This window comes from Apodemus sylvaticus, chromosome 1 (assembly GCF_947179515.1).
Source record: "Apodemus sylvaticus chromosome 1, mApoSyl1.1, whole genome shotgun sequence".
Lineage (NCBI taxonomy): Eukaryota > Metazoa > Chordata > Mammalia > Rodentia > Muridae > Apodemus > Apodemus sylvaticus.
In genome coordinates, this window is record NC_067472.1 from 51,865,663 (window position 1) to 51,879,076 (window position 13,414).

The 13,414-nt window shown below is 37.6% G+C and overlaps 2 protein-coding genes across 6 annotated transcripts in view; both read right to left on the bottom strand.

The window, feature by feature from the left end:
• The window catches only part of LOC127689934 (membrane-spanning 4-domains subfamily A member 6B-like), a 167,588-nt gene that overhangs the window by 149,771 nt on the left and 4,403 nt on the right, over nt 1–13,414 (bottom strand). The gene's annotated exons all lie outside the window — the stretch shown is intronic.
• The window catches only part of LOC127690062 (membrane-spanning 4-domains subfamily A member 6C-like), a 113,001-nt gene that overhangs the window by 95,139 nt on the left and 4,448 nt on the right, over nt 1–13,414 (bottom strand). For 2 of the 3 annotated variants that reach the window (XM_052189628.1, XM_052189635.1), the window contains exons 4-6: nt 12,520–12,576; nt 9,806–10,012; nt 7,964–8,064 (exon numbers count right to left, since the gene is read on the bottom strand). In XM_052189628.1, coding sequence (XP_052045588.1) covers nt 7,964–8,064; nt 9,806–10,012; nt 12,520–12,576 — 365 coding nt within the window. Of the gene's footprint in view, nt 1–6,563; nt 7,160–7,963; nt 8,065–9,805; nt 10,013–12,519; nt 12,577–13,414 lie in introns of those variants that run through there. The other variant, XM_052189621.1, reaches the window with a different exon arrangement.

The following is a 13,414-nucleotide window of genomic DNA, read 5'->3' on the forward strand; positions in this document are numbered from 1 at the left end:
AATTTGATAATTGCTCTTTCTAACTCTGTGAAGAATTGAGTTGGGATTTTGATGGGTATTGCATTGAATCTGTATAGTGCTTTAGGCAAAATGGCCATTTTAACTATATTGATTCTACCGATCCATGAGCATGGGAGGTTTTCCCATTTTTTGAGGTCTTCTTCCATTTCCTTCTTCAGAGTCTTGAAGTTCTTGCCATACAGATCTTTCGCATGTTTGGTAAGAGTCACCCCAAGATACTTTATACTGTTTGTGGCTATTGTGAAGGGGGTCATTTCCCTAATTTCTTTCTCAGCCTGCTTATCCTTTGAGTATAGGAAGGCCACTGATTTGCTTGAGTTGATTTTGTAACCTGCCACTTTGCTGAAGTTGTTTATCAGCTGTAGGAGCTCTCTAGTGGAGTTCTTTGGGTCACTTAGGTAGACGATCATGTCGTCTGCAAATAATGATAGTTTGACTTCCTCCTTTCCAATTTGTATCCCTTTGACCTCCTTATGTTGTCGAATTGCCCGAGCTAGTACCTCAAGTACAATATTGAAAAGATAAGGAGAAAGGGGGCAGCCTTGTCTGGTCCCTGATTTCAGTGGGATTGCTTCAAGTTTCTCTCCGTTTAGTTTGATGCTGGCTACCGGTTTGCTGTATATTGCTTTTACTATGTTTAGGTATGGGCCTTGAATTCCTGTTCTCTCCAAGACTTTAAGCATGAAAGGATGCTGAATTTTGTCAAATGCTTTTTCAGCATCCAATGAAATGACCATGTGGTTTTGTTCTTTGAGTTTGTTTATGTAGTGGATTGTATTGATGGATTTCCGTATATTGAACCAACCCTGCATTCCCGGGATAAAGCCTACTTGATCATGGTGGATGATCGTTTTGATGTGTTCTTGGATTCGGTTGGCAAGAATTTTGTTGAGTATTTTTGCATCAATGTTCATAAGGGAAATTGGTCTGAAGTTCTCTTTCTTTGTTGGATCTTTGTGTGGCTTTGGTATCAGCGTAATTGTGGCTTCGTAGAAGGAATTGGGTAGTGTTCCTTCTGTTTCTATTTTGTGGAATAGTTTGAAGAGTATTGGTGTTAACTCTTCTTTGAAGGTCTGGTAGAATTCTGCACTGAAACCATCTGGTCCTGTGCTTTTTTTGGTTGGAAGACTTTCTATGACTCCTTCTATTTCTTTTGGCTTTATGGGACTGTTTAGATGGTCTAGTTGGTCCTGATTTAATTTTGGTATTTGGTATCTGTCAAGGAAATTGTCCATTTCCTCCAGATTCTCCAGTTGTGTTGAGTACAGGCTCTTGTAGTAGGATCTGATGATTTTTTGGATTTCCTCAGTTTCCGTTGTTATGTCTCCCTTTTCATTTCTAAGTTTGTTAATTTGGATACTTTCTCTGCGCCCTTTGGTCAGTCTGGCTAAGGGTTTATCTATCTTGTTGATTTTCTCAAAGAACCAGCTCCTAGTTTTGTTGATTTTTTGTATGGTTCTCTTTGTTTCTACTTGATTGATTTCGGCCCTGAGTTTGATGATTTCCTGCCTTCTACTCCTCCTGGGTGAAATAGCTTCTTTTTGTTCTAGGGCTTTCAGGTGTGTCATTAAGTTGGTAATGTATGCTCTCTCCATTTTCTTTTTGGAGGCACTCAGGGCTATGAGTTTTCCTCTTAGCACTGCTTTCATTGTGTCCCATAGATTTGGGTATGTTGTGTTTTCATTTTCATTGTGTTCTAAAAAGTCTTTAATTTCTTTCTTTATTTCTTCCTTGACCAAGGTGTCATTGAGTAGAGTATTGTTCAATCTCCATGTGTTTGTGGGTTTTCTGTTGTTTCTGTTGCTATTGAAGACCACTTTTATTCCATAGTGATCAGATAGGAGGCATGGGATTAGTTCTATCTTTTTATATTTGTTGAGGTCTGTCTTGTGACCAATTATATGGTCGATTTTGGAGAAGGTACCATGAGGTGCTGAAAAAAAGGTATATTCTTTTGTTTTAGGATAGAATGTTCTATATATATCAGTTAAATCTAATTGGTCCAAAGCTTCAATTAGTTTCATTGTGTCCCTGTTTAGTTTCTGTTTTCCTGATCGGTCCATTGAGGAAAGTGCAGTGTTGAAGTCACCCACAATTATTGTGTTAGGTGCAATGTGTGCTTTTAGTTTTAATACTGTTTAAATTGCAGACAGAGACATGGGTATTGTACCAAGTAACCTTTCCTGATATGCATCTATCAATTTCTAATGCAAACTTACCAAGAACTTTCTTTAAGTCTCAGTTGATCAGACATAGCTTCCCTATTTTCTAACTCTATTCATCAGACACAACTTTCCTATTTTCTACCTCTGTTGATCAGACATAACTTCCCCATTTTATGTATCAGTTGGTTGCACATAGCTTCCCCATTAATGTCTCTGTTGATCAGACGCAGATGTTTCAGAACAGTTATGCAAACTAGACCCACTACTCTAACAACTGTATGACTCTAGGTGCTTCTTAGGGACATGATGACATGTTCCCTCATATCCAGGAAAATAGCATCTGGAGGATCTATAGCAGCAAAGAGAGAAGAGGAGGAATGTAACATTCAAAAGAGTATTGACAAAAACATAGAATTACCCACAGGACATTCAGCCTGCATGATCCTGGCTTTGGCCATGACTGACAAAATAAAACAAATTTTGCTTTGTGTATAGGCAGCATAGGAAATGCAAAGAGAGCTGGTAGCACACATGATCTAGGAAATAAGCATAGAGGCCACCAAATTTAACATAGGTCTATGCCAGGTGGAAAGGGGTTTCCATTTTTTTGTTAATCTGAGAAAAAAATCACTCAGTTTCTTAGGCTTAGGATCATTGCTTTAGCATCATTAACAGTTTGCATTGCAAAATCATGATTATTTGAGCTGATTTCTTAGAAAGGCATAGGAATTGGGCTTTAAGGAGATCTACAACACAGGTAAAACAGACAGAATTCACATATGATACTATCTCTTCTTAGAAACTACCAATCTCTTGTGGCTTGATATTGGCACTGGTGGTAGAAGAGATTTAAAAAACAGTCTGCACTGACAAATGCTTTCTTTCCTGGTACCAAAAGGAGAGATTGGACATGCAAGGAACACACAGACAACATACTACTGAATATGAACTTCCCAGTGAGCAAAGAGGACTTCCAACTAGGTCAAATAGGTGATTGATTTTTGCCCTCCCAGCAGCAAAAGAAGCCGTTGGTCTTTGTGAAGGTGTAATACCAGGTGTGGTGATTCTTGGCTCGTTCATTGGGGCAGTAAAATTTAGTTCTCTACATGTTATCCTGACCTAACAAACCCTTATTATTATGTCATTGGCTATGTCTCAACCAGAAGGATGACACACTGGTTGGGAAAGAGTGGCATCTGTAAACTGGTGCAAAGATATGTGGGAGTGTCCTCGTAAAACTTAGAACACTGAACTCTCAGATTATGAAGGCCCTATTCTTCCTGAAGAATTGCCTCTCTATTCTTTGTGACAGATACATTCCCAGCTTTACTGGACTCCCACTCTTCACTATACTTCTGTGTTAATGAATTAAACAATCATTGTCTGCATAAATAGCAGTAAGCTTTCCTGAAGGAGATCCAAGCAAGAAGATGCTTATTGTCCACAGGTTCACACTCACAACCCAGCTTTGTTTCCAGATTTATAATCAGACTATGTTCCCTCAGTTGTTATGTGTAATAGAAAGACATATACTGAGAAGTTGTCAAAAATCTCCATTGATTCCTCAACCTGTGGTGTGAGGATGTCATGATTAGAAAGACAAGTAGAAACTATCATATGTGCCTCTATGTGGGAAATAATGGATCAAAATCATTAATCATCCACTTGGAATAGTTTTGGAGACAGTGCCTCCATCAAGAACATGAAAGATGGTTTCAATCAACTCTCTGTGCAGCTTTCCTGTTTGGCCTGTGCAGAAGACAGTCAGACATTAGGACATGACAGTAATAAGTCTAATTAGTTGGTGGATCAAATTGTTGCCTTTGTACCATGTGTGATTTTCGGTTTTTTTCGTAGAAAGCAAACTAAGTTATCTCCTGGTATTGCATGCAGAAACTGATCTGGCAAATGCTTTTCCCTAGCCATAGCTGTTTTTTATTAGATATTTTCTTTATTTATATTTCAAATGTTATCCCCTTTTCTGGCTTCCCCTCCGAAAACCCCCTATCCTATCCCCCTTTAAGGCCCACCAGAACCAATTTACTTTCAGATGGCAAATCCACCAATACACCTTCACTCTCCAATGTCAAATGTATATTAATTCTCCCAGAGCCCATTCCTCTTTGTGTCTTGTTTTCTCTGAGACATGGTCACTTCTACTGTATTGATTCCAGATGTCAGTCTCTGTTCAGTTTTCATTAATTCTGCTGCAATCATTGTCATCTAAAAAGCTTAATACCTGAGGTGTTGGAGACTTCTAATGACTGTACCCCTCAAACATACAGACATTTGCTTGTCACCCTGGACTGAGAAATCATTGTTAGAGACCATGGTAGCATCATAAATAGAGGCTATGAGTGTGTGTGTGTGTGTGTGTGTGTGCGCGTGTGTACACATGAATGAACACACACACACACACACACACACAAATGTAGTCAAACACTACAGTTTATGATCTTATCTTATCTTCTCCAGCACTAAAAAAGATATTCTGTACATTTCTATGAAAATTTCAAAAAAAGAGAAGTTATTGTTCTATTGTTTTTCCTTGTATAGGGGTATTTTAGAGGCTTAAAAAGGGTTTCTAGTACTAAATTAATTTGAGAACCAAATCGAAGTCATATATTTCTGAAAGAAACTCCCAGACAGTGAATATATTCTTCATAACTACATAGATATACAGGCATTTAATAATGTGCAAAATCTTTAAATACATAAATCAGAATAGAAATATGAACAATATCATATCAGAGTGATCTTTAATATTACAGAGAAAGCATAGAACAAAACTTGAAGAAAAATGTTTAAATTTTTATTTATATAAAATGTTAATAGCTGGGCTTAAACATGACAATATTTATGAATGAGAATAGTTAAGCCCAAAACTAACAAGAAATTAGTGAAAGTGCTAAAAAATTACTAACTAAAAAATGTAGACTGTGATACTCAAACCCTACTAATGCCACAGGACTGCTGCCAGTGCCAGACTGAAGCTGGCTAAAAGGAAGCAGAAAGGAGATTGCATGTGGTATGTCTTTTGCCTAGGTTGTGATTGACACAGAAAATAAATGCACCAGGAGAATAGATAGTTGAAAAAGGTACTACTAGTGAATTTTTCCATAGTTCTAATCATCTAGTGTTTCTATAACAGAATACTAAACACATAGAAAAAGATTGCAGTGTCCTATCCTCCTCTCTTTTCAACATTCATTTGCAAATGATTGTATAGTTTTCTTTTAAAACTGAAATGAGTTGACTGGTGAAGCCCTCTGGGCCCGAGTTTCCGTGACTGTTGAGGTTTGTGACTATTGCTTCCATTCCTTCACTTGTTACATAATGATTCATATTTTAAATTCTTTTATGGTAATTATTCTTGGACAGATTTTCACAATTTATATCTTCCTACTATTTGTTTTCATTTATTTTAATTTATTTAATAAACTGTTTGGTTCACTATGTCACTTTAAATCTTAGCAGTTACTGTAGAGTTGGTAATGATGTCTCCTTGTTTCATAAAAGTTTTAGAAATGTTGATGTCAACAGTGATGGCTGAGCTAGAATGGGGATGTAGTTATGAAAACATCAAGAGTTCTAGATAGTAGGCCATTCTTCCCCAAAGGAGTAGTAGTTACATGATTGACACTAAGTAAGGGTTGGGGACATGTCTCAAGGAAAGACTCTCCTCTTATACAATTGCCTTTAAGTAAAAGAATGAGGATGAAGTGGAGGAGGAGAAGTAGAAGTATATTTTATTTGGGGCTCAAATAGACCTTAATGGTTTATAGACTATGATACTAAATGTATTGTAATTACCCACATTCCATATTTTACTATTAATTTCATTTTAAACATATTTTATGTTTTATGGGTATTTTACATGAATATATGTCTGTGTGTGTCCTACATGCATATCTACTGCCTACAAGGATGGCAAGCAAAGGATGTCAGGTCACCTTGAACTGGATCTGTAGATGTTTCTGAGCTGCCATATAGATGCTGTTAATAAAACTCATGTCCTCACAAGACCAATCAGTGCTCTTAACTGCTTAGACATCACTCTAGCCTCCTATAAGAATTTAAGAAATGTCTTTTATTTGCTCTGGTAATCCTAGAAATAAATATGTTATCTGGTATCTCCAAAATACATTGCTAAACTTTGAATATTCATTCAGATTCAGTTTAATACATACACACACACACACACACACACACATGCACATAACAGACACACACACACACACAGTGACATAGATATTCCTAGTTGTCTTTCCCATGAATTTTTGGTTGATGGAAAACAAAAGGATATCAAACAAAGTGTTTATGTATCACAGGGGATTTAATCTCTGCATAAAACCAAAACAAAACAAAACTCTTACATATAGAACACACAATCAAAAAATACTTTATTTTTATCAACAGCTTTAACACTCCTTGAGATTTCATTGTGAGTCACTTGTTTCTATGCACTAGTAAATAAAGTTGATATGATAAAAGACCCATGACATTACAGGGATTCTGAATACAAAGACTGTAAATGGTCAACTGTTGCTGTTAATTGCAGGGGACAAAATGTTGTCCCTTTGCTCCACCACAATGCCCTGAAACATGCTGTTAGTTTTCTGAGAAATATCTGGGACTTTGGTCACTATTTGTAGGTCTGAGCTTTGGCTGCAGCCAAGGTCATGAAAATCAATAGGGTGCCACTAACACACCTATTCAACCCACACTGGAATTCACTGTATAAAGTCTACATTTTAAGTAACAAACATTGCTACCTTGTGATGGTTGGATTATCTGCATTGTCATGAACCCATGCCCTTTACTTTATAATTCCAACTTATTTGGGGAGTATTTTCTTTTCTTTTCTTTTCTTTTTCTTAACAAACGAATCATTCCTCATAGGCATGATTACAAAGTGCCTTTGATTCCATATTGGCTTCGTTATTGGAGTTATAAGACAGGAAAATCACATTCTAGAAAAAGAAAATAGGTGGTTTCAGATTACAAATGAATATAGGTATATATTTATACCTACATATGTGTGTATGTATAGGAAGGTAGAAAGATACATAGATACTTGCATATACATGATAGAATTTCATTCAGCATTTTAGATGTTCCATAACGAGAATAGCACACCCTACGTGATGCACATATTTGATGCATATCATCTCCTCTTCTTTCTACATTGTAATTAAGGGCCTGGTCAGAGCAAAGCTTTTTGGTTCAGTTACTGAAGCCATACAGCCTGAGTGGGCTGAGAAGGGTTACATGCAGTTATCAAACACTATTTCCTTAGTGTCAGATCAGTGTAAGATCAGAAGTGGATGCAAAAAGATCCTAAGATTCTGACTGAATACATTGTAGGGTGCAATTGGTCTTTATCAAGTCAAGACTGGTAAAAAGGCTACTCAGTATAAGAAAATGAATTCCTAGTTAGTGGGGAGGCAACCAGACTCCAGCATCCTAAACACAGGTAAATTCATCACAATATCAGGAGAGACATTTAACTTCACAGAGCCTCAGTTCCTTTATTTGTAGCAAGGAAGGAATAAACAGGTGAGTTTTTAGGCTTATCTGTTTCCATGACTAGATAATCCTCATCAGCTACACAATCACCATCTACCTGATCATCTACTGTTCTACCTCCCTGTCCTAATCACCTGATATTCATGTCATTGTAACTGATGTCATTCTATCTGTCATTCATGACAGCATAGATTAACACATCCCAGAGGAAAACCAGGGAAGATTCAGGAGGTCTCTTGAATACTCACCCAAGGGAATTCAGAACACACTCTTTCGACCACAGCATGGCAGAGAACAAAGACAGACCAAGCTCCAACATACTGCTTATCAGCATCACTGAAAGGGCTCCCTAAATTCAGGAGATGAGAGGTCATTATGACTAAGTCAGCTGAAGCCCTCAAACCTGCATGGAAAGTGACTGTAGAGATAAAACCATCCCCACCATTAGAGAAGGGAGAGGATCTTCCTAGACGTACAAACAGGCTAAAGTTATGCCTTGTCCCTTCATTCCTTGGAGGAAGTGGGTTAAGAAGACAAATGAAATCAACAAATCTGTTGTCTGCCACTTCTCATCCCTCTTGGGCACGGATCCTGACTATATTGTTCATTCAGTGAGGAAGCAGAGAGGAGTACAGCTGAGTCGGAGTCAACAGCTCCTGCTCTGGGCTCTCTTAGGCTTAGTGTGAGGCTGGGCAAGTCTCTGCTTCCCTAGCTTCTGTCTGCTCGCCCATGGTAGCACTTCCTCTGCAGAGACGTGTGAGGTTCAGTGAGGCTCTGCCCATGCAAGCTGTTTATAAATGTCATCATTGATAGAACCTTCTTCCTTGGGATGCATTTTTGTTTTGGCTTGTTTTGTTTTGGTGTGTGTGTAAGGGGGCAGGGTGGGATGGGAAAAAGACAGAAAAGTAATATAGTTTCAGCAGGCTTTGACATCACAAATCAACTCAAAGAATGGTCTAAGTAAAGAACACACAGCCCATGACCTCTGTCCTGAAGTGTCCTTCAGCAAGACTACTTGATAGGAAGAATGATGAATGTGACATTGTAAACCCTTCATCTATCTACACAACACAAGCAGTGTGAAGCTACACAGAATGTGAAACTATCCCATGATGCCAACTATGTGATTCATGCAAATTTCTCCTCAGACTTCTAAAATCAGGCTTAGTTATTCCATATGTTAATATACTCACATTATTATGCGTCTAATTTATACTTTTTTTTGTGTGGTTTTCTTAACTAAGAAAGAAACACTGGACCCAGATCCATAAGGAATCGCAAAGCCTGAGGTTGACCAGACCGAACTGTCTGGCTATCTTGGAACTGTGTTTCTAGTCTTATTAAAAAAATTATTTTACTTTTATTCTTATAAGAAAGTAAATATTATGCAGTATCTTCATTGTTATCTTACTCACATTCTCTCCCTCCATGTGCTAGGGAACAAATGTATGTTATTGCAAGTTTTAGTTGATGGCTTGTTATTCCTGTTAGTCAGATTCCATTACTTTCTTTTAACAAGATGGTGGTCTCTCACATCACTGCCAGTTACTCTCCTCCATTTTGCTATGTGTCTTTCCTTCTCATTTAGCAATTCCATCTCTTTGAGGGTGATGAAAGCAACAGTGAGCTCATCTCCACACTAGCCAAGTGCTGGCTACTCTGAGCACTTGAGGGAGCAGACATCTGACACCCCCATCCCTCTCCAGCCCTTCTAACAATCCATTTCCCAGTGTTTAGCTGAATTTCGCTCAGCTCACTTTCTTCCCTCTACTACACATATGCCAGGTTTCCTTGTTGCCATGTCCAGATCAACTGAGTCTTTACATGTCTTAACATGCTAAAAACATCTCTATTCAATGTATATATCCAGACCTCTGGAAAAGGTATTAATGCTTTTAATCCAGAATCATTTTGAAGTTAAAAATGATTTGGAGTTAAAAGCTTTAACATTGTTTACCTTTGCTTTATTCAGCCTTGACCATTTCTGAAGACCTCAAACCAGAGAGAGTGAAAGATTTTCAAAAGATAGGAAAAAGATCACTATGTCCCGATAACTAAAAGTATTCAGTACAGCCTTTAGAAATACTTACAGCCAAAACAGACCTGGCGGTGATGCATTCATTTCTGTCTGAGCTATAGGAAGGGTAGTAGTAATGATATTCTGTTGGTCTAAGTCCCTTGCTCTGCATGCACTGCTCTGAGGCAGGATGCAAACCAGCGAGGCTGACAGAGATGATAACAATGCCCACGAAAGCAAATGACACACTCAAGATGTTCAGAGTCAGGCTTCCATCTACCTGGAAGAAGAAGCAGGTTTCACTTATACCTCTCCTTCAAAATGGCGCACCAATTCTCTCTGTTTGGTTTCATTAGCAGCTGGAAGATTAAAATTTATTTCTTTGTACTTCCTAATGCATAATTTCTACCAGTAGAAAGTTCAGAGGTCTTGGTTTTCCATACCTATATTTTTCTATGTTCCATTTCCCAGATAATATTTGCTAGGTCACTTTATCCAACCACCATCATATTTATTGGGCTCTAAGAATGTCTAGGATCACAAAAACCCAAACTTAAATGGCAATTGAATGGATAAACAGGATTTCAATGGTGAAACCCCTCTTGATTAAAGAGGAAATGCCTCTTGAGCAAAGGGTTGTCTGCAGAGAAGAGCCCATGAAGGGGATGTATCAGAACATAGGACCTTCGTCTTACTCTATTTGTTGTCTCTTGCTGCCATGTGGCACACATCTTTGCTTTCTTAGCATGAGACACTCTTTCCCTATATACAAGCTCAGAACAAATAGTTTCACCAAAACTATACACTGCTAAACCTCTGCAGTATGAGCCCAAATGAACCATTCTTTGTAAGTTATCTCGAGAGTTGAATTGGATGCACCTAATACTGGCAAATATTTTCAGAATGAGACATCTTTTCCAAACCCTACCTATTGGTGGGTCAATTCATTCCTCACATCCTACCTCTCTCAGAAGCTCATATGCCAAAAGGTGAGGGTGGGAATTTTTTTCTCAATATCAGGTAGGCTTTGGATTCTGGAAAGCCTAATGATTGACTATAACTAGGGCTGTAGACAGAAATCTAGACATGTGACTAAGGATGTTGTCATTTGTGGAAACAGTATGAGGCAGAAAGAAACAGAATGGATCTATATGTTGGTAAATTGTGGCTGCAGGGCCAGAGGTCCTTGGAGTCCCACTGATCTGCATTACTCTGTTCCAATGCTCACTTTGGATCTCATGTTTTAACGCTTATTGTGCCAGTGAAATAAATAAACTTTTCTTGATAGTGGTTTTCTTTCTTTTTTTCAATGAATAGAAAATGAAAATTGAACTAAGACCAGCCTGAATGCTAAAGTTTCAGGCATGGATTTCTAGGGTACACAGAACTGTATGGTGGGCACTTGAGTGTGATTTAATTTCAGGTCACTAACATTTTAGGGATTGTATAAATCACTCAGAACTTGGAGATTTTAGGTTCTTCTTTTTACAAATAGTGACCAAAATCAAACTCTTGGGCACCTTCACCAATATTTGCAGTCAGGATCAATCAGGATATGCTCTTAGAATACACTAGGTTCATTCTAACTGGCCTTATTCTTTAGTCTCCACACACTGTATGAAAAGAACATTCTTCAGCACTAGTGAAGCATCTTTCCTTAGCCTTAATCGGCTTACAGATTACCTATATTCTTAATTGCCTTTAATCATGGTATCTTTACCTCAGCAACATAAAAGTAATTAAAATCCTGTGTATTTGGGAGAGTGGTGTAGTCAGCTCTACTTAACTAGATACCTAAGCTATCGAGTTACATGGCATTCTCTCCCATGACTTCCTGAATCAACTTCTTGAGGAATGTGCAATGACTGAAGACTAGGTGAATCTTACATCATTCAAAGGCTTCTTCTTATAGTTCAGCTTTCTTCTGCCAGGGAATAGTATTTCACAGGAAGAAGTTAAATTAGGAAAGGCTGAATTCTTACCTAAAACTAATGACTACTGAGACTTTCAGAATTCCATCATTCTGCTTTTCAGTTTAAATTGTTTATTCATTTCCAGCCAAAACATTTGCTTTGTGAAGATATAGATAAAAGACTTTTCTCACGTGAACATTTTCTCTAGGGATTCTTATGGATTTTAAGTAGTGAGATTACACTGTATACCCACAGCAAATATAACTTGTTAAAATTAATCGCATTAGCTTTAGTACTGAAGAGTAAAATTTGAAAGCTTTTCTGTTTGGTTCATATAAACAACTCAAGATAAAAATATGGCTCAGTTTCTGAGCTTCAGCTGACTATTGTGGGACTTGGTAGGTAGAGGAGAACATCTCTCAACATGGTGGTCAGGAAGCCTAGTGAGAGGATATCTGTTCAATTTTTCCTTTTACTTCATCTGGGTCTTTATCTTAGGGAATGGAGCCATCACATTTTGGGACTAGAACACCCCAGGGGTATGCTTTATTAATTTCTGAGGTGCTTCTCTGTCTAGTCAAGTTGATGATCAAGATTCACCATCATAGCCTACTTCCCACACAATGGCATTGTAAGAAAGAAAGATTATATATGTGCGATTCCTTGGCACTGATCTCTGACATCAGGAACACTTTAATTTTGGTTACCATGATAGAAAGATTTTGCTCCGTATAGGGATATGAAGAACCCAGCTCACAAATTGAAGAAGTAATCACTGTAGAGCTTAGCTTGTAACTTTCAACATGAAAAGCCTGACCCTGAGGTATCTTCTCTGGGTTTCAAGCTCATCAGTTGTGCTCTCACTTGTACTCACCAAAGGCTTTGTTGACTTTCTCTCCGTAATGATGGACAAAATTCCAGAGACAATAAACTGCTCAGACAAGAAGAAAACATTGTCAGGTCACTTTCTATGTACAAAGTAACTATGGTTTACTCTATGGTGTTTATGACAAACTCTCTTGGACCAAATGACCGATGACACACACACTTAGGCTCACAGGAGTGTCTCTTTATCCATGCACTATTCAGAGAACACAAGAAAAGGTAGATAAGAGCAGATATCTATTTTATTTAAATTCATAAATACTTAAAGCGATAACAAGAAGTCATTTTGTTATTTGCAAAGGAAAATAGGGATTTAGATGATTTTAGAGTCTGAGGCATTGATGTACAAAGAGAGAGAAAGTAGCTTTGGAGGTTGTCCCTTCTTTGATCAGTAATGTTATAGCACAGTTATTTGCACATAAAAACCATGCAAACTTCCTTCAGTAGCTCTCAATTGAACATTTTGAAGTAATTTCTAATGTGTAACTTTCAAGCATGCTAGTATTTTAGTGAAGAATTTTGGAAATATATTCTCTAAGATACTGGCCTGTACTTTGCATTTGTTTTCATGCTCCTGGGTTACATTACACCATTATCTTGGCATCAAGATAATGCAGGCATCCAAAATGAGTTTCTCTTTTGTACCTCTTTCAGATTTTGATAATTATTTTGAAGAGTGATCTGCACTAAATTTCAATTTTTTAGGTTTTGTTTTGTTTTTGAAGGTAATAAGGGAAGATATTAACAAATACAGAACAGAAGAAACAGGCCTTTCAGTAACTGAGTCTAGAGATCAAGATTAATGAGAACAAAGGGAAACATAAATTTGAATTTCCAGAAGACTTTAGTTGTCTTTTTAAAAAAATTATTCTTTTATTGCAATA